The sequence below is a fragment of the Glandiceps talaboti genome, chromosome 6, assembly GCF_964340395.1.
Source record: "Glandiceps talaboti chromosome 6, keGlaTala1.1, whole genome shotgun sequence".
In the NCBI taxonomy this organism is placed as follows: domain Eukaryota; kingdom Metazoa; phylum Hemichordata; class Enteropneusta; family Spengelidae; genus Glandiceps; species Glandiceps talaboti.
Genome location: NC_135554.1, coordinates 19680195 through 19705067, shown reverse-complemented (window position 1 = coordinate 19705067; position 24873 = coordinate 19680195). Strand labels below are relative to the sequence as shown.

At 33.0% G+C, this 24873-nt stretch overlaps 1 protein-coding gene across 1 annotated transcript in view; it reads left to right on the top strand.

Moving 5' to 3' along the window:
- The window catches only part of LOC144436332 (protein SSUH2 homolog), an 80312-nt gene that overhangs the window by 37698 nt on the left and 17741 nt on the right, over positions 1–24873 (top strand). The window contains exon 2 of the mRNA XM_078125102.1: positions 24156–24365. Within this exon, the coding sequence (XP_077981228.1) occupies positions 24203–24365 (163 nt within the window). The 5' untranslated portion in view covers positions 24156–24202. The remainder of the gene's footprint in view (positions 1–24155; positions 24366–24873) is intronic.

Below are 24873 nucleotides of genomic sequence, written 5' to 3'. Positions count from 1 at the left end.
TAATGTACAAAATGAAGCATGATTACGACAACCACCATGATGAAAAATGCGATGATTTACAGCCAGAAACTCTACTTGTGGCGATAATATGCTGCTCTCAACATCTTAAATGATGTTATTTTCTGTTAGTTTTCTACTAATAATGTACTCCATAGAATGACAGCGTTATTAAAGGGTTGTGAAACAGTGCCGGTTTCTTGGACAGCGTTATTGCTTTAAGTAGGAAATACAGTTTGCACTGAAAGTGCAGTCTCAATTACACTTCAGATTTTACAGATCTCATGTTCTGCATTGTATTCAGTGTTTTATTATCTTAATTTAGAAGAAAGTAATAAAGAGTTTCTTATTAGTACAATTGTGATTTTAAAGATTAGCTTAAAGATTTAATATGTATCACTTGCGATGCAAAATGTTAAAAACTAATACTAAAGTTTTGATCATGATCAGTGTAAATTTTGACTTTGCGACATCAATATCTTTTATTTGTTGATGTTGGGATGATTTGCAGTGTGAGATAACAACTAATAAAGAGTTTCTGATCGGTGCAAAATTTGACTTTTCTCAAAGACAACAGTTTATTTGGTGAAGACTGGGTATGGTCAAATATGCAAAATATTAAAAGCTAAAAAAACAAGAGTCTCTTATTGATGGAATGTCTGTGACATCATTAAGTATTCATTCTTATGAAGTAGATATCATTTGTGATGCATTTAGATATGAAAAATTAGTGAATATATTGTGATCAGTGCAAATTTTGACTTTGTCTGTGACGTCAATTTATTTCATTGATGTTATGGAGTAGGTAGTAGGTATTGCTTGCGATGAGAGATATTGAATATACTTTAGCTACATGTATTAGGACACGAGTATCTATCCCTTGGTTGACTTGGTGACATGCTTATGAGGTCTCATCTATCTTATCTGATAACCTTTAAGGATTGATGTTTGTTGAAGGTTGAGTAAACCCATCAGAGTACGTTAACAAAATCAGGTTATTTCAACATTTTGCGGTCATGTAATGGAGGGAATGAACTTTGCTTGTGTGACGTCTTGATGTTATATGTACATGCAGAGAAAATACTGGCAGAAGATGTGGACATGAAGCTTTTGAAAGAAGTGTAGAATTTTTACCTTTCCTAAGGCAAGGTTATATAGATGTGTATGTATATATATGTGTGTGTATGTGCATGTGTGCATGCACATGTCTGTCAGTCTGTCTGTGTCAATGTATGTATGTATGTATGTATGTATGTATGTATGTATGTATGTATGTATGTATGTATGGTATGTATAATATGTATGTATGTATGTGTGTATGTATGTATGTATGTATGTATGTTATGTATGTATGTATGTATGTATGTATGTGTCTGTCTGTCTGTCTGTCTGTCTGTGTCTAACATGACTCAATTCAAACGAAATTTGGCATACACCTTTAAGGTAGCTAGAACTGAGGTTTTGGTAAACATTTGATGAATATTAATGAGTTATTTGCATAAATAATGAATTTTGGTGATCAGGCAATATCATAATAGTGCAGGCTTCAAATATAAATTTGTACATGCATTGAAGGTAACAGAGCACATGCGTTGTATATAGTTTGTTTATGCAGATTTTAACCATAATGAATAATTTGCATTTTCTGTAATTAGGCAATTTCTTTTGAATGCAAACTTCAAATTTCATATAATTTCAGTGCGTACATTGATGGTAACAAAGATACACTGTCCTGCAAAGCTTGTTGATATATTATAGCATTTCAATCGTGTAACAAAGTGTGAATTCTTACATTAAGCAAATTAAACAGCACTATGTGGTTATTTTAAAGAAAAGACTATTTATTTGTGTTAAACAAATACATTACATGAAAATTAATGGTTAGAAATACAAGTACTATAGATTTAATTCTATCTTATTTGTTCAAACTAGAATTTCTTAAATCTCTTATTGTCTGATGTTAACAATAGTGTACAGTGATAGGTTTATGAATTAGTCAATTTTTTTCAAGTTATCATTCATAGTGAAAGGGTGAATGACAGCATGAAGAATAACTGATTTACTAAGATGGAAATAAAATCTGTTTATTCAAGTGAACAGGAAGGGCAGTAAGCAGAACTGAAAAAAAAATAGCACGTACATTTATTGAAATATGAACAGCAGCAAATTACTAGGTAAAAGTAACAGCTTCAAGTGGGTTTTTTTCTGGGCACTCTGGTAAAATGACTATGGAACTCAGGTAAATTGTACCTCCTTTACTGCCTAAAATTAACAAAGATATGTTTTATCTTAATAGTGATGACATTTCTAGTCGCATAGTCAGAATATTTCTTGGAAGTGAAGCCCCAAATTATACTATTAATGTGGTTTTTAAAAAAAAAATATCTTATATATATTTTATGGAGTCATGATGGGCGAATGGTTAGAGTGGCTGGCTTGGAATCTGCAAGTTGTAGATTCGAGCCCCATCACTGCCATTTGTTTCTGAATGGCTAAAATCCTTGGGCAAGATTTGAACCATGACTATGCCTCAGTCAACCCAGCTGTATAATTGGGGACCTGGTAGGATAGAGGTTGCAATGTGAATGCTTTAATCCTATGCGCTTATAAAAGGCTGCAATGGATTGTATGCTCCCCAGGGAGTTGAAGAAGTACAAAGGGCTGTTGTGCCACTATAGATCCGAGCCAGGGGTAATAATTGTAAAGCACTTTGAGCACCCAGTCTTTAATGGGAAAGCGCTATATATAAACCAACATTATTATTACCATTACTTACTATATAAAGTATTAATCCAGAGTCCATAAACATTCATTCTTGGATATGTTTAATCCTTTCTCTGTTCCAAATGTGACTTTAGGCTTCAACCTACATTGTAAGTCCGTCATTAGAAATCAAAATTTCTATTCAATGCAATTGGCAAATATCGGTAGACTAGAAATATCTAATAATGGAGACTTTAACTTCTGATAATATAAATTTCTATTAAATACAGTTTGCAAATATTGGTGGACTCAAAGTATGCAATAACTTATGCCTTACTTCTGACATTACAAATACAAATTTGTATTCAATATATAGTTTGCAAATATCAGTGTGCTGAGTACATGCATATTTTTTTACATTATGACTATTTCTGACTTATGAATCCAAATTTATATTCATTACAGTGCACATAAATTGGTGGACTTCTAAGTTACTTCTGACAATGCAAATCTCAATTTCTAATTAATTTATTCATTTCTTAATTTTATATATGATAAAAAACTACATGGGGGGGGGGGACAGGATTAATTATTCGATACTTTGTGGTATGAAAATATCGTAGTTATGGCTGGAGTCCTATTTTTTTTTTAAGATCAGACAACCAACAAAATATTCCTTGAAAATTGTTATAATACTAATAATTAGACATGGGTAAATTTAATCCACAATTGTACTAGTCTAGTTTCTATACAGTATCGTTACCATTGTCTTAGTACCACAGTTGACATCCAGCCTAGTAGTACACTAACAGATTTAAATTGTGATCATGTGGAGGCACTGATTTTAGGGTGTGGAGCCAAAATCAATTTGATTGGATTTAATGTGTGATTTAAGATGTACAGGTACACAAATCCATTTATTAGAGAGGTTTAGATGCACGTATTTATGTGTGTTCTATACGTGTAGCGTCATAGTCACGTGATTTGAAGCAACTCAGACGTTCTTTATCAAACGACGCTACGTCAAAATGGCGGTCTACACGTAACTGTAAATACGTGTTGAGTTTTTGTCATTTTCTTCTATTAAATGTCGTATTTTTTATATCAAAGTTCGGAAGCATAACTTTAAACTAATTGTTTGGTTTTTGGTTTGGGTAGTTGCAGGAAAAATGGCAAAAGTATTGGTCAAATTTAGAAATCAAAGGCATGTGTCTGGCCTTCTGGACAGAAGATGTCAAAGCACGCGTTCACATTCCAATGTTTTTCACGTTTGTGTTTAGATTGCATAACTAAACACAATTTTGTACACGTCATTACTTGTATGCCTGCACGATAATGCTCCCGTAAGGTGTATGTGTTCTAACATGTATCTAAACCTCTCTAGGTGATTCAATACTGTTCTAAATAATGTGTGATATTAGGAGTAGGTCATTTTATCAAACAAAACATTTCCATAAAATGATCCAGTTGCAGCTACCATACTGCAGGCTGTGCAGTTTTAAGTTTACAATAAATTTCTATCCAATACAGTTTGTATTATATAGCAGATACATTTAACATTATGGTCACAAAGTGTAGTAATAAGATATGCCTGTAATGTCAGTTACAAATCTAGTTTCTAATGTTGCATATATCAGTTGACAAACTATTACTTGTAAGTTGTAATGTTAATGGACAATTAACTATTCCTACTTGACATTAACCAAGTAAAAAAATTCATATAGATTTATATGAGTTGCATATATCGATGGTACAGTGTATTACATTATTGTCAAAACAGTGTGTTTCCTTGTGATGCAACAATGTTAATATAAATGTCTATGTACAAATGTAGTATATATACATGTAATTTGTATATCAGTGGACAGAGTACTATTATTAACCTTTAAGTGCAGTCTCTGTACCTTAATTAGTTTGTGACTTTACAAAGTTATTACAGATGATTTGATACAGTTAGCATACATCAGTGTAGATATATAGTATAATAGAAATGATTGATAAGGCCAAAAAAAGAAAGAAGTCTTTCTGGTCAGCACATGCATCACTTATAAAATACCCTCGCGCCTGTCTTTTTTTGTGTGTGTTTGTTCAGCCCATGCAGTTTGCAAAATAACCCTCCCTACTTCAGATAAGACAACTGCAGAGCCAATCACGAACAAGCAAATGACATCTGCCCGACATACACACTTGCTCTAAAGTAACTGTCAAAAATAGTAGATTTAGTGACAGGACTTTGTTGAGAATAAAAAATAAAAAAATTGCCTCATCGCACCACTTTAGACAAAATGTCCTAACTGGAAATGATTCTCTTTTTTTTATGGCCTAATGGACAAAGTGATGTCTGAGGTCAAAGTATAGCTATTACGTCAGTGATTGATATGTGTATTAACAGTTTATGGCTGTGCATAAAGCATTACATAAGATCAAATTAGTATGTACAAAATGATTCATGGTGGGTTTTAAATGACAATTTACATCCCATTAATGGATGTTCTATACAGGATATTACTTTGCTGATGTCATACTTGGTTTCCTGTTAGTTCTATCTGCATCATTTTCATTGTCTTGTCAACAGTTATAGTAGCATCAAAATTGTCAAACAACAAAATTGCAATATGTTTCTCACCGGGTAGTCTGCAATCTGTTGACCGATGAGTTTGTGTGCATGATGGATTTCAGTAAATTTAATGTTTGCTTTAGGCCAAAAAAGACAATATGTGATGATATTACTGAATCTGATAGATTCTAATAAACATGTCTGTCAAAGCTAGGGTGTAGGATTTGTAAAGGTAGGTAAGAATTTCTGTATTGTTGTGTTATCTTAACATGAATTTTTTATGATACATTTTAGCCCCCCACTAGGCAGTACTAGTATTAAAGAGGGAGTTATAGGAATGGGGCTGTCACGTGTGTGTGTGTGTGTACATGTGTTTCTCATGCACATACTTTTTCCTAATTAACACATCCAAGAACTAGCTGCAGAATGAAAGTCTTGAAATTCGAATAATTTGAACTAAGTCTTGTTTTCAGACAATTTTCTTTACCAAAATGGCTCACCCCAGTGTACAGCAGGTCTGTTTTAAGCCTGATTTGCCAATTTATATTAAACTAGACTATCTCACAAGGAATACACAATGCAGCCAGGATCGTTTACAATTACTTTTTAGGTCTCCTGAGCCATAGACCATTGTAGCAAAGATGAAATCAGCCTCGCCTTTGTTCCTGGCCTTTTAATTTTGTTTTGACAAGAACTGGAGATGTGATGTCATTTTGAAGCACTAAATTGATCTCTGCAGAGAAGTAACTATCCTTAACCCATGTGTCAAGTACCATCATCAGTGAGGTTGATCCTAACTCAAATATCATGTCACTATTCACAATTAGGTATTATTCCCAATGCTTTTACTTGTTCAGCAGGAAATGTGAGTAATGCAGGGTACTCAGTTGTCACTGCAAATTGAAGACGAAAAATTGACCGAACTGTTAGGTCACAAATATTTTCTGACTATTAACAAAAAAAATAATCATTGGCAAATAATATAAATACACCTGAGCAAGCATAATTTTTTGCTTATCAGATAAATAATGGCAACTTTGAATTTTTTTCACTCATATCTCGAGCCCTGTTGAAGAAATGACATAAATACGCATTGTTGTGATGTAGAATGACCAGGGTATATATTATATCACATATTTTTTTCTTTAAATGTGTACACAGTTTAGTATATATTACATGTATTTACACATATAATTGAAATTAAACGATATTCTATCTAGTCAAGAGTAATAAGCGTGCCTGTGTAACCTGACTCATACATAATGTTATTTGATTTTTAACAGTACAGTAGAAAAGTCAGGAATTACTTATAATCACATCACAAGCAGTATTCAATTTCCCCACATTTTTTTTTATAGACATGAAACCCAAGATTTGCAGAGATGAGAGGGTATGACTTTAGTGAAAGAATGTATGACTTTAGACTATAACTATATTTTAATAGCAAACTCTATACTGTACATGAATAGTGAAGTGATACAGTTACAAGAATATCACTTGCCTGCCTGCATGCACAGAACAAAATGTATCATATAACTTGCAAATTGCAAAACACTGCAAATCTGATTTCGTTTATAGTATGTGTTACTAAGAACATGTCAGTTCCCTGTGATTTTCAATGAATGTATTCAATCAACGTTAGCAGTGTATATGTTAGATGTCTCCATTCACTGTTTGTCATGAATATATTAAAGTGAATTCATGTACTACAGAAAGAAGGCCATGACCAAGGTAATGTACCATTTAAATTCATGAATGGGAATAGGATGTTAGCACCATGAATATATTGAGATATGTACATACTAGCTATAGGGAGAACTTATTACTGAATGAAAATTGTAAAAGTGTGTATTTTGTTGCGAACCAAAAATTTAGAGAAGCCAAATAGCATACAATTTAAATACTTTTCCCCACGATTTCTGGTCAAAACAACAAACGGTCAAACACAGGACACTACACGGCATTACACTTAATAATTATCGTATTTAATTCAGTTGTAAACTTTAACTGTATACACTTTTATTTTTTCGCAGATTTAATCTCAACATATGAAACTATTGTATTATGCAGTAATATTCTATAATTATAGCACAATTGCATTGTATGGTATCACATCACATCACATCACACCACACCACACCAAATTGCACATCATCATTCATTATATTTTATCATATACATAGACCCTCATATTCCCAGGGTGTGATATCAAAGTACAGTAATACGAAATCCATACATTTTAGAAACTTGAAAACACCATCACACATTTAGCTTGCATCAAGTAGACTTGCTGTGGCTACTGCCATAAATAATAAAACACATTGTAAAAATATGGTTTCCCATTCAGTTCATGGATTACCATAACATCGATCATCGTCATCAGTGTAAACAGTGAAAAAGTTATGCAGCTCGTTTGGACACATTGCCTTTTGTAACGTAAACATGTCGTTAAACATTACAACATCATAAAAACACACATTTGTGGTAGTTGCACTGCAGTGAACTATTGATAACATTGATAACTTCTAACAGTGTGATTTGGAACATTTCACCATAGTTTTGACATTTTAACTTGCCAGTGTTAATGTATGAGCCAAGTTGTATGCATAATCAGCATCCGTTCATATCACATCATATCATATCGTATCATATCATATCATATCATATCATATCATATCATATCATATCATATCATATTATATATCACATATCATATCACATCATATCATATATCATATCATATCATATTATATCATATATCATATATCATATCATATATCATACCATAACATACCATATCATATCACATACATCATATCATTTATCAATCATATATCATATCATCATATATTATATCATATCATATCATATCATATCATTTCATATCATATCATATTTTGTCTCTGTATATCTCATTCTATATTAAATTAGTGTTTACTACCGATGCACAAACAACATATATATGACAGAATTATGCGCTACACCCTAGTCAATTGAGTTTAATGAAAGTGCCCTCGTTTTAACCGGTGAGTGCATGTGACAACTAGATTGACACCCAAAGTAAACAACTCTTTTCAGAGCCACTCTGTCCTTGATAGATGTATAACCTTTGAGCCCCAATTACTGTTGAACTGTGGAGTACAATGATGTATGCATAGTACTTTGCTTCTATACTGACCCTAGTATTTGTTGTATGTAGGATGACCCAGTCAGTAAAGAAGTATGTGTGTGTGTGCATTACTGGGACAAGCCATTAGCCAAGCAAGTTGACTTGTTATCAAAGAGTACCAATATTTACACATGTGATGATGGGCTCTTACATAACACAAGTAAACAGCTGTAAAACCTCTATTCGGCCATCTGCATGGACTGCAATTGAGGCAAACCTTATCTCCGTCTTATATCAGTTGTTATCAATTTATTAGGCTATTATAAGTAACGCTACAAACAGCTTTAGAGATGCAAACAACTTTTATGACACCCGTTTTCGCCAGGCAAGCCCGCGGGTTTGTTGCACTTGGACCGCTAATGGCTTGTGAATGTCATGGTGTGTGTGTGTGTGTGTGTGTGTGTGTGTGTATGTGGAACACAGCACATCCTATCACTATGATAACTAGATATCTTTAGCCGAAAGAATTGCCAATCTAACTCAATTAGTGATGACATGTTCATGCAATCCAGATCGCCAAGGCTGTGGGCTAGGATACCTTAGAAATTCCAATTATAGTCAGGAGGGTTCTGTAAATTAATTGACTTCTTTAAAAGTCCAGATTTCTATCGGGGATGTATATTCAATTTCTTCAATTCTTTACAAAAAGGAAAAGTTACAATGGAATATGATAATCTAGATTTATGTAATATTTATATACTGAGACACACTACTACATGTTGCATCTTCCAGTAGCTCTGTACTGAAATTATTAAATTTGGTTATGGATATATATTTATATTTGTATATATCTGTGAAAAACTCTTAAATGGTTTGCCTTGTACTATTTGCATATAATATTGTATTTCATCTGTACATGCCACATTGACAGTAGAGTCACCGTCGACAAATAAAGGTTTGATTTATAGGATGAATTGTTGATTCTGAAGAAAATCATTTTCTTAATGAATCCCACTGATAAGATACATGTAGTAGTAATCTTAGGACCATCAGATTCAAACAGTACGGTGTATTATAATTAATAATGTTGATTATGTTGGTGGATTGTGTGCTCCCCAGGGAGTTGAGGAATTATAAAGGGCCATTGTGCCACTATAGATCCATGTCAGGAGTAGTAAATGTAAAGTGCTTTGAGCACAGTGTGGGAAAGCGCTATTTAGAAACTAACATTATTGTAATTATTATTATTATATGCTTTGTCAAATACTGAACAGAACCAAAAATATCATCTACAGTAATTCCAGTAAAACTAAGAGAGCAGTAAATTTTCACAGTATACACAGTATGATTTTTTTAGAGACTTTATTATATTCTCGATTTTTAGCAGTTCTGAATTTAATACTTCAAGGCAAGTACATTATACTCTCTAAAAGATGCCTGCACATCATTGACAAGAACAGTGACTGACTTGATTACCTTCGGGGTAAGATACTGCCGTCTTTAGTATAAGCAACTCTCAGGATGCAGCATTGGCATCGCTTCCTTGCAGACACTTACCAGACATTAATGGTTTATATACCAGACCTATTAACATGCCACCCTTATCAAAGGGAGTATATGCCACACTCAATCCAATCAATTGTCAAGTAAGTGTAAATAATACAACCTGATATCACCCCCTGATTGCCATTTAGTTATTAACTGTACATTTACACTCGCATCAGTTACCTTGGTTACACAGGAATATCACTATGTGCTCTATCTGTAGCCATAGAGACAAGCTTAATTAACTATTGTCATGACAACACTGAAGGTCACTACTGCAAAAAAGCAGTTATGCTAAGTTATATTTTTGTAAACAAAGATGCCTGATTGTAAATATATTACACAGCTCATATATTGTATATTTTTGTAAATGAAAATTCAATTAAATACATTTGAACATTTGAACGTTACTGGAAAGTTTCAATTGTATAATTAATTCAGGATATAATTAACTTTTATACCAAATTATTGTCTTTTAACAGAAAGCATGGATTATCTTAGTAGTCCTGCTATGACATGACAATTCATGTCTATATTCACTGGTTCTGAGGTGCTCAAAGTATGAGTCAATGTACATTCCAAACTGCCATAATTTTCCCCAGATTTTTGATAAATAATGATTGAGGAGGTATACTTCTATCATTTTTGTTAATGTGTCTATTGGTTACATAAATGAATGTAGGTGATACATTTTTTTTATAGGTTTAAGACTTGGGAAAATTTTTCTCTGGAGTCATAGAAATGTTCCTGTTGCCAGAAGTTTAGTCCTGTCCGAAAGGATAGCACAATGTATGTCTTCATACAAGTCCTGTCTGAAAGGAGCCCTGAGGGTGTTACAGTTTAGCTCTTTGTGATAGCCCTGTCCAAAATGGTAGTACACTGTAGATCCATGTGGTAGTCCTGTCCAAAGGGTAGATACAATGATAGTTCTGTCCAAAATGGTAGTGCGGTATAGATCCATGTGATAGACCTGTCCAAAGGAACCCTGTGGTAGTTCTATCCAAAAGGTTAGTATAGTATAGATCGATGTGATATTCCTGTCCAAAATGGTAGAAAGTACAGTTTAGAAGTTTAGTCCTGTCCGAAAGGATAGCACAATGTATATCTTCATACAAGTCCTGTCTGAAAGGAGCCCTGAGGGTGTTACAGTTTAGCTCTTTGTGATAGCCCTGTCCAAAATGGTAGTACACTGTAGATCCATGTGGTAGTCCTGTCCAAAGTGTAGATACAATGATAGTTCTGTCCAAAATGGTAGTACGGTATAGATCCATGTGATAGACCTGTCCAAAGGAACCCTGTGGTAGTTCTATCCAAAAGGTTAGTATAGTATAGATCGATGTGATATTCCTGTCCAAAATGGTAGAAAGTACAGTTTAGATCTTTGTGGTACTCCTGTCCAAAAGGGTAGTACAATATATATCCTGTGATAGTCCTGTCCAAAAGGGTAGTACAGTGTAGTTTATAAAGTTTTTCATTTTGTTCAATAAACAGACATCATGTCTTCTTCATATTTTTTTACACTGTTGAGATTTTGTTATAAAAATCTGAACTACATATCTGTAACAATCAAATTCTATGAAAAGCAAAAGCGAAATCAGGACAATTTTTTTTATACAATTCAGTATAAATATAGACTCATACAATGTGTGAATTCTTTGAGCAACAGGCTGGCATTAGATTTTCTCAAAAATCATTTGAATGCTACATGTACTTTTTAGTGTGGCGGTATTGAAAAGAATAAGCTTAACCTTCAGGGTTGCCCATACATGTATGCGTATTACAAGCAATGGAGTGGAGTATTTTTGCGCTAAAACACTCACGACACAGACAAATATTCAGGCAAATGGAAACAATTTCCATTCTCTGCGAAGAAGTTCATTTGAATTTAGTACATAAAGTAGTTATAGAGCTCAATAATGGCTGCTATTTTTTTTTCACTGAAGCGTGTGTATGTCTTCTGTTGCTAGAAACCAGCTGTATATATTAAACTTGAATGAAATTGTATAGCCAATTTTCACCTAACCTTGCTGAAACAGTATGCATCACAATTGTAGTTTTATTTTTGTTCATATAATATTGGTAGATAATTTAAGGACATTTCAGACACTGATTCTCTACAAATAAATACAAAATACTAGTAATTCCAGCCTATTGCAGTAGACTATAGAAAGTTTAAATGTTTACATTTTCCTAGACTTTAAGATTTCAGTAGTAACAATATGTTACAATTACAAATATACTTGTTTTGTGTTTTCATTTGTAATTAGTAAGCCCAGGCCTCCCTCAAAATGTATTAAACAAAAAGTAACAAAAATGAATCAAAAAGAATAATGCCCCTTAACTTACCAGTGAAACGTCATTTGTATTTTGATTTTCAATTCTAGTTTCAAAAAAGCAAATGTTTGAAATTCGATATGTACATCTCAAAACCAAATTCCAAAATCGCATGTCATTCTAAATATTGGTTGCTTTAATCATAAATACGAGTTCATAGTTTGAAATTACATTTTTTTTAAAATCATTTCATTTCTAGAGAGATTAGGATTTCACTTCAATGGCCAATTGTTAGACAATGCAACCATATATGTACATAAAAAAAATGAAAATATTTCTTTCAGAAATAAGACATTTGTATGCATATTAACTGAATGTATATGTTATGTTAGATCATTCTCATTTCTGAGTGTTTAACAAAACAGGAAAATATCTAATGTAAAAAAATGAAAATATTAAGTTTCAGAAATAAGACACTTGTGTGCATAACTGAATGTGTATGATAGACAGTTCTCTATATTCCTCATTGTTGAAGAAAGAACACATGCATACATTGTACACGTATGTACAAATAAAAATATAGATTTCTGAAATCGGACACTTGTATGCAAAACCTTATTCATACGACTTTTACATTGCTCTCTATTCTAGTCGTTTGATTACATTTTGACATTTGATCCATGTAGTTAAGGTGAATTGAGAGTACAGAATTGTATACGGTAAGGGCTTTTCTATGATACATGATATGTCATATGAAAAGTCAACCTGCAGTTTTTCATGATCAACATGCATGTACATACACAAGATACACTACACAATGTAGAATTTATTATTCTCCTGAAGGGGGACTATTACAATGTGCTCCATCCATATGCTGTCCATCTTTATCCCCATCTGTGTCTTTAAATCCATCTGTCCATAAACATCATTTCTGTGACATATGCAATATCTAATTTCATTCAAATCTGGCACAAAGGTGATATATTATATGAAGCATAGGCATATTACTTTTTTATGACGTATGCATATTTTATCCAATGGTGACCATATTTTTAGTGACAAATCAGTATTTAGCATTGTAACTCAAAAACTGTTATACAAAATATGGCGAAACCATTCAAGTATCTACCCCATATTATTGCATGTTCTTTTTTAAGTATCCTGTCATCTCTGCAGTAGAAAGTATTATAGTTTGGGTAACATGTAAAAAGCATATTTTGTGGATTAAAACTTGAAGAGGATTCTCTGAGCCTAAGTATTAAAGCCCACACATGAAATATGTCACTTGTGATCAGGATGCCATTTGAAGAGACAGATATATATATTGCATACCATGTGTATGTCCTCCAGCATCCTGCCTGCTATGGATTACTCTTTTACAACCCACTCACTATGTCACCAATATGATTACAAGTGATATAATCTTGTCAACATCATATAAGTCACTCGTTTCATTTACATGCCGACCTGCTTAATCTGTACTTTCTGAGAAGGTCAATATAATACCATCCAGTTCAAAAGTTGAACTCATCAGTTTAAAAGTTCAACAGAATTTATATATTCTTATTAATGCTAACCTTTCAATCCCACGTTCTTACATCAGTGGAACCATAAGGATTACATTGGATCATTCTTCTTTTTTTAATACTAGTAAACAGTTTTTTACACCTAAATTTTGTTCCTAATCCAAAATGGGACTTTCAATTTACATAATTATTAATGAATGAAGAACAAATTTGTTTCTGTTTCAGTTACATGATGATCTGTCAGCTGTGGTTTCTGAAAATATGGCAGTATAAGTTAGCATCCTTTCTGAAAGTTGTATTAGTTGTACATTTACTTTTAACGTCACTCTTTCTGTTTCATTTAGAAGGTGATCTCTTCTGTAGTTAAATCTGAAAATAGGGCAATAAAAAGCATCCTTTCTGAAAGTTGAGTGAGAGTGGTTCATTAGTTTGAAAGTCTTTCTCTGTCCAAAAAGCTATTTAGATACCTGTGTAGTTATTCTGAAAATATATGAATGGTCTTTCCATTTACAATAGTGTGAATGTATCCTTGTGCAGAAATTTTGAACAAAAACAAAATGAGTGGGTTTTTTTTAAAATCTGCCAACAAACTTAACCGAACACGGATGGCAAACAAAGAATTTAATTGACATGCCTTAAGCTAAGCAATTATTACAGAATGGAGATCAATCCTGTATCTGTTTTATTGACATAACGTTCTCTCTAATCTGTAGTTGCTGAAAACAGCAGTGTAACGTGTCTTTTCTGATAGTTTAGTTCTTGAATCATCGATTTGAAAGTTTACTGCAACCTAAACAACTAGTGTGCCTTCTAATGATTGCCAAATTTTGTTGTTGTGAGTTGAACTGATAAAAATTGTCATTTCATTTGAGTCACAAGATATATAAGAGATATGTGAACACCAAATTTTAGTGAGTCACTAGAAATTTGATGCATCAGTAGTGTCAAATTGGCTTATTAGAGGGCACACTGCTACACATGTATGTACATCTTCGTACTTGCTTAAAATTAAGCAATTATTAATGAATGGAGCACTGTTGATACTTCTGTTTCCCCTGACAGATTTCCCAGTGGGAGATATGCTGACCTATTCTTAACTCTTCTTAGACTTTAATTTGCCAGGCTGGCTCTTCTGTGGTTTTCTAAAGATATGAATTGGTTTTGTTAGATCCATGTTATCATCATAACAATCAATAATGAGCCGTCATTGGTTGACTGCTAGTTCCCAATTATCAACAACATTTACGTCTCCTTCTCAGATGATAGTCAAATTAGTCATAGAATGCAACCAAATCATCTAAAGCCCAGTTGATTCCAGCTGACATGAAGGTGAAGGAGTATAGTATGACATTGGAAAAATCTATACCTCACCTCAGGTGCCAGCCCTGATTTGAGACATAGTTACCATTACAACTGTAGTATAGAATTTGATAAATAGCATTATTGTGTAATTGAACATGTACACTGTACAGTGTATGTACATGGATATTGAGATCTTTATCACATTAATTATTTCACATACATGTACTCCCTTGCTGAACTGAAAGTAAATGCTTGTATAGAATGTATTGTTCAGAGATTAATTGAATTTTCATACCTAATGGAAGTGTCATGTTGGGTTTTTGTATATTGTGCTGAAAAAAACTAGTAAATTTAGTAATTTTATAACTTGCGTCTGTACATACATACATACATACATACATACATACATACATACATACATACATACATACATACATACATACATACATACATACACACACACATACATACATACATGCATGCATACATACATACATACATACATACATACATACACACACATACATACATACATACATACATACATACATACTTACATACATACATACATACATACATACATACATACACACACACACATACATACATACATACATACATACATACATACATACATACACACATACATACATACATACATACAATCAAACCAAATCTAAATCTGAATATGACATTCCTCCAGTAATCATGCCACAACTTTGACTTAAAACCGGTTAAAAGAAAATAATCATTATCATTCTAAATATTGATTTTTTTGCCAACTTTGTAATCGTCCTACATCAATCGATATTCACTATGCACTCAATTTGATAACGTAGTTTCCTTTCAGAAAGTCATGTACATTGTGTACTTAATTTACTGTACAATGTTTGCTGCTTACTTCGTTAAGTTGTGGCACATTGAAATTACTATACAAAATCATATGACCCATATGTATATTTTGCTCAAAGCTATTCTCCAAATTTGTTTCAAGCATTACGCCATTTTGTTATTACTGTGTGTATCTTATAAACATGTGCCTGTAGTTGAAAGAGACATTGTCTCAGTGTTTGTGTATTTTTTGTCACTCGTGTTTTGAAATAAAAAGGAGTTTTAAGTATTTACTGCATACTGAAACATGAATCAGAAATCACTGGTAGAACCCCAATCTGATTAAAATCTGATGTCGTAAAAGTGGCTAGATGCCTTTATTTACCTCTATTTCCATCGTTTTGTGTAGTTTAATTGTTTTGTTCCGAGTAATCGCCACCTGAATTCCCACATCTGAACCTGTGTAATAGAAAATCCCATTGAATGTGTTGACAATATTGTAAGGTTTTCACAACCAATCAGCATGCTTCAATTTCTCCAGTGTGTGTAGCTGCCAACGTAGCGCTCATCCTGATTGGCCAATCGAAAGCGCGAGATTCAAACGCGATTGTCTGTTACACAGGTTCAGATGTGGAAAAGCGTCAATTACTCGGAACAAAACAAACAACACAAAATGATGGAAATCAGATTGGTAACCCTTACATTATAGGCTAGTATAATATGAAATCTTATTGTTAATTTGTACATCTTTGTATTTTTAAGCTTTGACCCCAACTCAAATTATACAAGGAACTGCACAAGCATTTGTCACCTTCTCTTTCAACAAATCTAGATGACACAAGATCTTTCTTTTTCTTGTCTCTTTTTGTCACACTTTAAATTTGAAGTCAGACATGAATTATGAATTTCAAAATGAACAAGATTTGTACCAATGTTTGACAGAAATGGTTTTATCAAACATTATTAAAACACTTTTTAAAATAGTTGGTATAATTTATGTTTTTTGCTATATCTGAAAAAGAAATTTTTTTTTCTCAAAAATTCCAAAGTTCAAACTTAAACTTGAAGCCAGACATAAGTCTATTTAGTGGCAATAGTCTTTAAAAAAAAGTTAAATTTGAGATTTGGTAAACTTTATGTTTAACATTTTCTCATTATGTAAATTTAAAACTTCATATGAAATGCATTACAGTACAAATACATGCCATTTTTCCTTGACTTTCAGTCAATGTAAGGTCTCTTCCAAACTTAATATTTAATTATCAATGATATTAACTTCTCCTTCTCTGTTGCCGATATCATGGTGCCATATGGAAAAATCTTGAATACTGATATTTGATGGACTAGATGACTCCATATAAAAGGCAACTCATGTGTTAGATGGACCAGATGAATCCAAGGTTGAATGACATTAGATGTGTGAATATTGACCAACATGATGTATTACAAATGTGTTGGCATGACAAAGTATTATTTATAATCCCATATAGAAGATAACATATGCTAACATCTGTTTTGGTTTAAACATCAAAATTGACACAAAAATAACCAAGTCATGATGACAATTCGGTCAATGGCTGACTACATTATTGCAAAATAAGTACTGGTATTGATTCAGAAGTAATTTTTATGAGCACTCTTTTATTTACAAGATATTTTGATCATTCTAGATGTTGTTGATAATCGTCTGATCTATAGAATCAATTTGAATGATATCATTGGTATGGAGATCATTTAATTTACATTTTTTCAGCATCGTGAAATAGAAGTGTGAATTAACTTGTCATAAATGCAGAAATGTTTCTGAAGAAAATACCTTTATCCATTAGTGTAAATCTGGCTGAGTATTACCTATGACATGAATTTAACACAGATAGGTTTCACGGGGAATTGTTTAGTGCGACATATTATTTTGCAGTCATCTTTGTTCAAAATTTATTAATAGTACTTTCTCATTAATGTGTATACCTGTTCGTGAGCAGCTGGAATTTATAGGCCAGTATTTGCTCATCTGTATGTCTGCATTCCAGTAGTATTCAAAATTGTAATTTATGTACACAAATCGTTACCACTCATAAAGGCAGACTATAGTATAAACATGTCCATTGGATCAAATACTGTCAACAGAATGGGTTGTGTGACTTGTATCATGTACATCTGGTCTGTAAACAAGTTCACCTTTGCAAAATGTACTTGGGATGATAATTAACATAAGCATATAGAATATTTAAGTTGTTTGTCGGGCATGGTAATTGCTCCGATTTAATTTCCTGTGTTGTTTAGATTCCAAGAAAACACAAAAGATAAATATTGATATTGTGCCAACTTTGCTATCTTTTATCAATCAGCAAGAATGCAGAGCGGTGGTAGCTGATCATACCACTAAGATTTTTATATTTGTGACCTAGTTAGGGAGTCAGAAAAGGGAAGGATTCAACCTGCTATTGCAATTCCGATCATGTCATTTTCCAAAGTTTACTCTTCAATTTATTTAGTACTTCTTAAATAACAGTGGTATTTTGGATGTATAAATGTTTATCTTCAATTAGTATCATGGTTTTTTTAATATATACTTGGTGGATTAATGAGTACAAATCACTTGTATTTTCTTTCCTTACTCAAATTCTATCCATTCAGATCTTTAGTTTTATTTGTGTTTACAGCTTTTTTGTTTGATTTGTGCATTTTTATTTTCTTTAAATCTTGAAGGTTTTGTTCCATTTGAATCTATATTTGCTGTGAAATGTGCACTTTAGTGCTAAACTAGTTCATTCCATTTTTTACTCTATACTGAGTAAATTAGTGTTTTTTGCTATAAAGGATGGTAAGTAGGTAAAATGTACTTGAGATTCTTCTCTAGTCATGTGTTACGACAGTTCCACACAAAATTATGATAAACTGAATTAGTAACAATGTATGTTTTGCCTGATTTTCCCTTGTTGTTACTACGGTTAGTACTAAACCCTATAGTTACATTTAGTAAAACCATTATACTAATACCCCAATTCCATGGTTTTTCCCAAAAGCAAACAACACTGACTGGTTTTGCCATTATGATGTAGTCTCCATTTAAAGGGCAATACAAATTGTTTCAATCCTGGATCAATGCACATGTGTTATCTTAAGTGTCGCCACAAGCCATTACATGGGATCTGTTTCTTTTAACTTTTTCTCTAGCTCCAACAAACAACCCTTTTTCACACCAGTGTGCCCTCTAAGCCAATTTGATGTGCCACTATTAATGCATACAATTTGTAGTGATGCACTAAAATGTGGTGTTCCCCTATCTCTTACTATGTGGTGACTCACATAAAATCCCAGTTTTTCGCATTTTGACTCACAACAACAAAACTTGGCTATCATTAGAAGGTACACTGGCTGTTTCACACCTCAATTTCAAATCAGAAGTAGGCCTTTAAAATGTAAAATCTAGAGAGTTATTTGTTATAAAATGACACACAGTACAACTGTATGTAGCACGTACATACCAGCTAAAGTTAAATATGTCATTTGAAATAGAGCACACACATACACACACACACACACACTTTCTGGTACTTATAACCCAGCATAAGTAAAACATGAGGTTTGCAATATAAATGCATACTATATAGTTTCTGTATTTACCAGCTAAAGTCAAATGTGTCATTTGAAATAAAACATTTACATCATACATACAGACATAATTAATCACTCCAATACTGATACTGATCAATCACCTGAATGTCACCTTTGATCTGTATGGTATTTTTGAATGCTTTCTGAATCCTTTCACCACATGACAAATTGGTTGTAGTCAGAGCTAAACGTAGAAAATAACTCAAAGTTGTATGCTTCGTCATACCTGGCAATACATTTCAAATATTTTGTTATGCAGTGTGTGTGACACTTCGAAATGATGGGGTTGTATGTTGTACCCCTAGCAAAGGAACAAAATCACCCCCACCCCCACCCCAACCCCTGCTGAACATAATTGTCAGTTGACTCCTCATTGACTCATACAGTCTTCTAATAGTCATACAATAGAAGTCATTTACTTAATTATGTACAATGAATTTTTTATATTGTCATAAGGCCAAAAAAATATATATATCTGGTTCTGGTCAGCGCGCGCATGCCCTGAATACCCCCGCGTCGATCCTTTTTTTTCGATAATTTTTGCTTTCCCGTTCCTTATTTATTCCTGATATCAGGAGAACAAGCAGCTGAAATCTACCCTACATGCCAAGACTGCTTAAATACAAAGCCTAAACTGCTTCAAAGAAAAAGGAAGTTTTTCAAGAGATAAATATGATAGAACAGAGTATTTTAAGTGTAAAAAAATGTGTATTTACTAATTTGCAAAAAAAAAAAAATTAGAAAAAAAAAAATTCGCGTCGTCACACCACTTTAGAAAGTTTACCCTGACCAGAACCAGATATATATTTTTTTTGGCCTAAAAGTCTTTTCCTTATTATTTAAGAAAAAAACAATGTTATTCAAGCCATAAGGAAGAGTGAAAAAAATATTACATGCAAAAACAACATAGAGATATATTTATTGTTAAAGTTATTGTTGTATTAAACCTGTTTTATTTGGTGAAGAGGCTTTTGGGAGTTATAGGCTTGCATTCTGTATAACTAGTTTGACAAAGTTGTCACCCAGAACAGCCAAAATATAAATATGTTTTATAATGTACATACAGTTTATGCAGATCACGCAGTGTTTTTTAAAGCCAGTTGAAGTAGTTAAAATCTACTGTAATTTCATGAATATTTTACCACGACGCCACTCCCTCGCCAACAAAATTGTGAAAAGATACAAATCAATGACAGTTCTGCATGTTTTACTATATTTGCCAATGTTTGATATTATAGCTCCAAATCCTTTAATAGCACAGAGAGCCAGACAATTAAAAAAACTGCACTGTTTATGGTAGTGCCTATAGCGTAGCTAAACCAGTAATTCAGTTTAATTTGTTTTATTTCTAGTGATTCTCGTGTTAATGTAAAATCCATCGTAAAATATATTTTTTAGACAATTTATGTTTTCTAGTGCTATTGGAAATAAAATACAAATGAGGACTTCAAACTTTAAGGTAAATTCCTTGAAAACAGAATCCGCAGCAATATGCTATTATTTTTGTATTTATTTAATTTTGACAAAAGTCAAACAGTCCACACAGGTGACAAACACCTACAATTTAACGTGGACCCCAAAAAGTAATTATAACCTCAATGTTTCAAAAGTAATCTAGCAAATGTTTTCTAGGATGGATTACATTACTTGCTGATAATTTAACAAATTACACAATATCATAAACATTGAGTCAAGGTTTGTATTCAATTCTGCTATAGACGTTGTGACATTTCGATTCAGAAAAATTCCAGTCCGATAGAAATACAGTAATGTTGTAATTGAATACAGTAAATTTGATTAAAAGACATTTTATTGATTTTTAAAGAGAATGTAATGGGAAATTAATTAGGCTTGTGATAAGAGGAGTGGTATTATTAATTGATAAAATGTAATTAAAGGTTGTCGACATAGAGGGCATTGTTCACATCTGATTTCTTTTGTAGATGAGACTGTCGACAGTCGTATTGTGCCTCTTTTTTTCTTTTTTTCAAAAATAGTATTGTTTTTTTTGTATCATAACTTTAACTCTGAAAACACATTTTTAATGAATATGATGTAATGTAAGGGAAGCACTGAAAAGCCCATAAAAATATCATTTTAATTCTGAAGACATGGTTTTAATAACAAAATGCGAAGGAGCACGCACTCCGAATCCACAAAAAGATTGTCATTTGAACTTTGAAAACACCATTTTAATGACATAATGCAAAGGGAAGCTCATAAAAATCCCACAAAAATGTCATGTATTGGACACTGAAGGCAGAATTCTAGTTATGCAATGCGAAAGGATTAGCACTCACATAAATCTCATAGAAATATATATTAAATATAACCCAGTATTTATAGTAATTTTAATACGAGTGTACCACAGACTGTCAGCCGTCTATTTATAGCCTTGTGGAAGCTTCAAAGCAGAATTAGTGACATATGCAAATATGAAACATTTTGCCACTGTACAGAGATTATGATATATTTAGTCAATACAACGTCCAGTTATATTCAGTTTTCTGATGATCAGAATATTGAAATGATGAAAGTTCAGTGAAATAAGAATTTTGGCACAAAAATGTAAAAAAAACTACAATATGTTAAAAACTGAATGTTGTCGTGAAATTTTTAGATGTAAAAAAATATTGTTTTCAAAATGTACTATACAGATGACAGATGGTTCTGTTCAAATATTATTCATCCTTGTTCAATGAAATGAATGGTTTGACTGAAATAAAAAAAAAATATATAGATCATACACCAAAAAGTCTTGTCCTAAAAACAGGATGTACAGCAATGTTGTATCCATTGTTAGTACAAATATATGGAGTGTACCAGCTATTATTTGCACCCTTGCGCATGCACAGTACAGGTTGTAGTGGTATTTGCACTGCACTGCAATTATATTATACCAAAAACATTATTGCATGCCTGCATGCATGCAAATGATATGCAAATGAAGGCATGATTGTTCATTTTACACAAAAGTGCACGATTGCACAGTATCATTTATGGATTTTTGCTGTTTTGGAAAGACATATTATGTAATAATAACAGAACCCCATGCCATGTGAGTGCCAGTGTGGGTACTGAGGGATATTTCAATATTTGAACTCTTGCTTGCTGCAGTGTTTTCTGCCGCACTTGTTATGCTTACAAAAGTATGGCTGGCGAGAACACTGCAAGCACTCTTGCCAATTTACCCCAAGTATGCCACACTTGCACATCATGGGTTTCTGTAATATAACTTTTGCAAGTTTTTACCGCATTTGATTTCTACTTGTTCATCAGTTACAATATCTCAATATCTCTGAAAAAGAAATGTGATGTACGGCACAGTGGCCGGCTTAGAATTAGAAGTGCAAATACCGATACATTATAATTTGGTGTATGTGACATAATCAAGGTAGCCTTATACAGTGGAAATTGAAAGTTAAGTGCTCTGTGGGAATGCATACATGTAGTTGTCACACTCCATTGATTTGGTAATTCATTGTGCTGCTACTGGAAACACAAATGTAGGAAAGTCACTGACCTAAAGTAAATTGTGTGAAATATGTCGGTCGTCTAAAAGCACTTCAACATTTCCGTCAAAATTTCTCTGAATTTTAATTTTTTATGATTGTATACTTTAATATGGACCAGTGATTACTTGACTAAAATGCAAACATTTATTATCGGCATTTGCGCTGTGGTGCAATATATTTACCACAAACATTATTTGCATACCTGTTTACAAATGAGTTTGTGAAATCACATGAATGCAAAGTTTACAGTATTACGAAATTTGTTATAATTGTGGAGGTATGTATTAACAACGAGACCCAATGTTGCGTGAGAGCTAGGACGATACTTGAGTCTGTGCTTGCAGTGTTTTCTGCGGCACACCAGTTTATGAGAACACTCCAAGCAAATGCCCCAAGTACATCACATTTGCACTCCTTTGTCATTACTATTTGAAAATAAAGGTATTAATTAACGGGTATTTTCCAAGCCTATTTATACAGAACATGTACATGTAGTAGATTCCACTAAAAACATTATTATTAACGTGACAATATGCAAATGTCTCACAAAGCTATCTGGCTTTATTTTATCAGACTTGGCTAGTTCTCTTAATTATTTTGCAATCATGGAGCTAAGATATGGAAATTAAGTTACAATATTCTTTAAGATCTATCAATAATAAAAATAAAGTCAAAAACACTTGGAGCAGGTAATATAATATGTTACTAATTCTCAGTACCTGAAACAGAATATTATTGTGTAGGCGCATCATAAAAATAATGAACATCCAATTTCTTAGTTGACGCCATAACTTCCGCTCCACCCCCTTCACATGCTACATTACTACACAGGCACGCATGAGAATAAGTTGACCTTCTTGTTCTGTTTTGACCCTCTAGCATAAGGTAAAAAGCTATTGCACGCACTGAGAATTCACCATAGACAGTTGGTGTTTCATCTTGTTCTCATCACCACTAGTAGTAGACACAAATCCTTCCGAGTGTTTAGTCTATAATATTAACTTCTCTGAATGGGGACTGTCCACTGATTATCTTTGTCTTTGTTATCGTATATTTCACCCACTTGCCATTGAAAAAAACACAGTTTAAATGTTTCTGTCATAGCAAAGTATACTCTTTTCACATTAATCATGATAAAGAGCATGTCATTTACTAAATTTCATCTTCATTATTTCCAGTTGTTTGAAACTAATCAAGGATATTCCAGAATATTTGCTACTTTGACATGGAGCTGCAAGTGAAGGTACCGACATTTCAAGACCGGGAAATCCAGCGCCGTGCATCTGATAGTCCAGTTTCCAGGATACGACATAGTGATGGTAATCTCCAAGTGCCTGACTCTCTTGGAAATATGCCTAGGAAAACACCACTTAGCCACCATCTATCATGTAAGTTTACAGCTGATCAGCATGCTCATTAAAATTTTGAAAAGAAACGCCTGTAGTGGTATCTTTTATTTACTGATATTGGAAGTGATGATTTGTGAAAAATAGTCTCTTTAAATGCAGAGATGAAAATAGACGTTTTGTCCAAAACACTCTTTTATCGATGTTTATAATGCATATCTGACAAACTAAATATTAATGCAGCTTGGAAGAGATTGAAAATATCATAGGCAACCACCAAGCACTCTTGTAAATGTGCGTAATGAATGGGAGTGGGTTAGGGGGAGGGGGTTATATGTACAAATGTATACAATGTATGTAAGTTGTGTAGAAGTTAATCAAAGGGTAATGCCCCTCCATTAACTTTCCCTTCCCTATTAAAACCTCAATTAAAATCATGAAAAAAATCAGGTCAAAAGGTCAAAGCTGCTGTTTAGATCAATCCAATATGGCCACCGAATACTGCGGCTACATCATTGACGCAATTTTGTCTGCAATTACGTGTAATGTT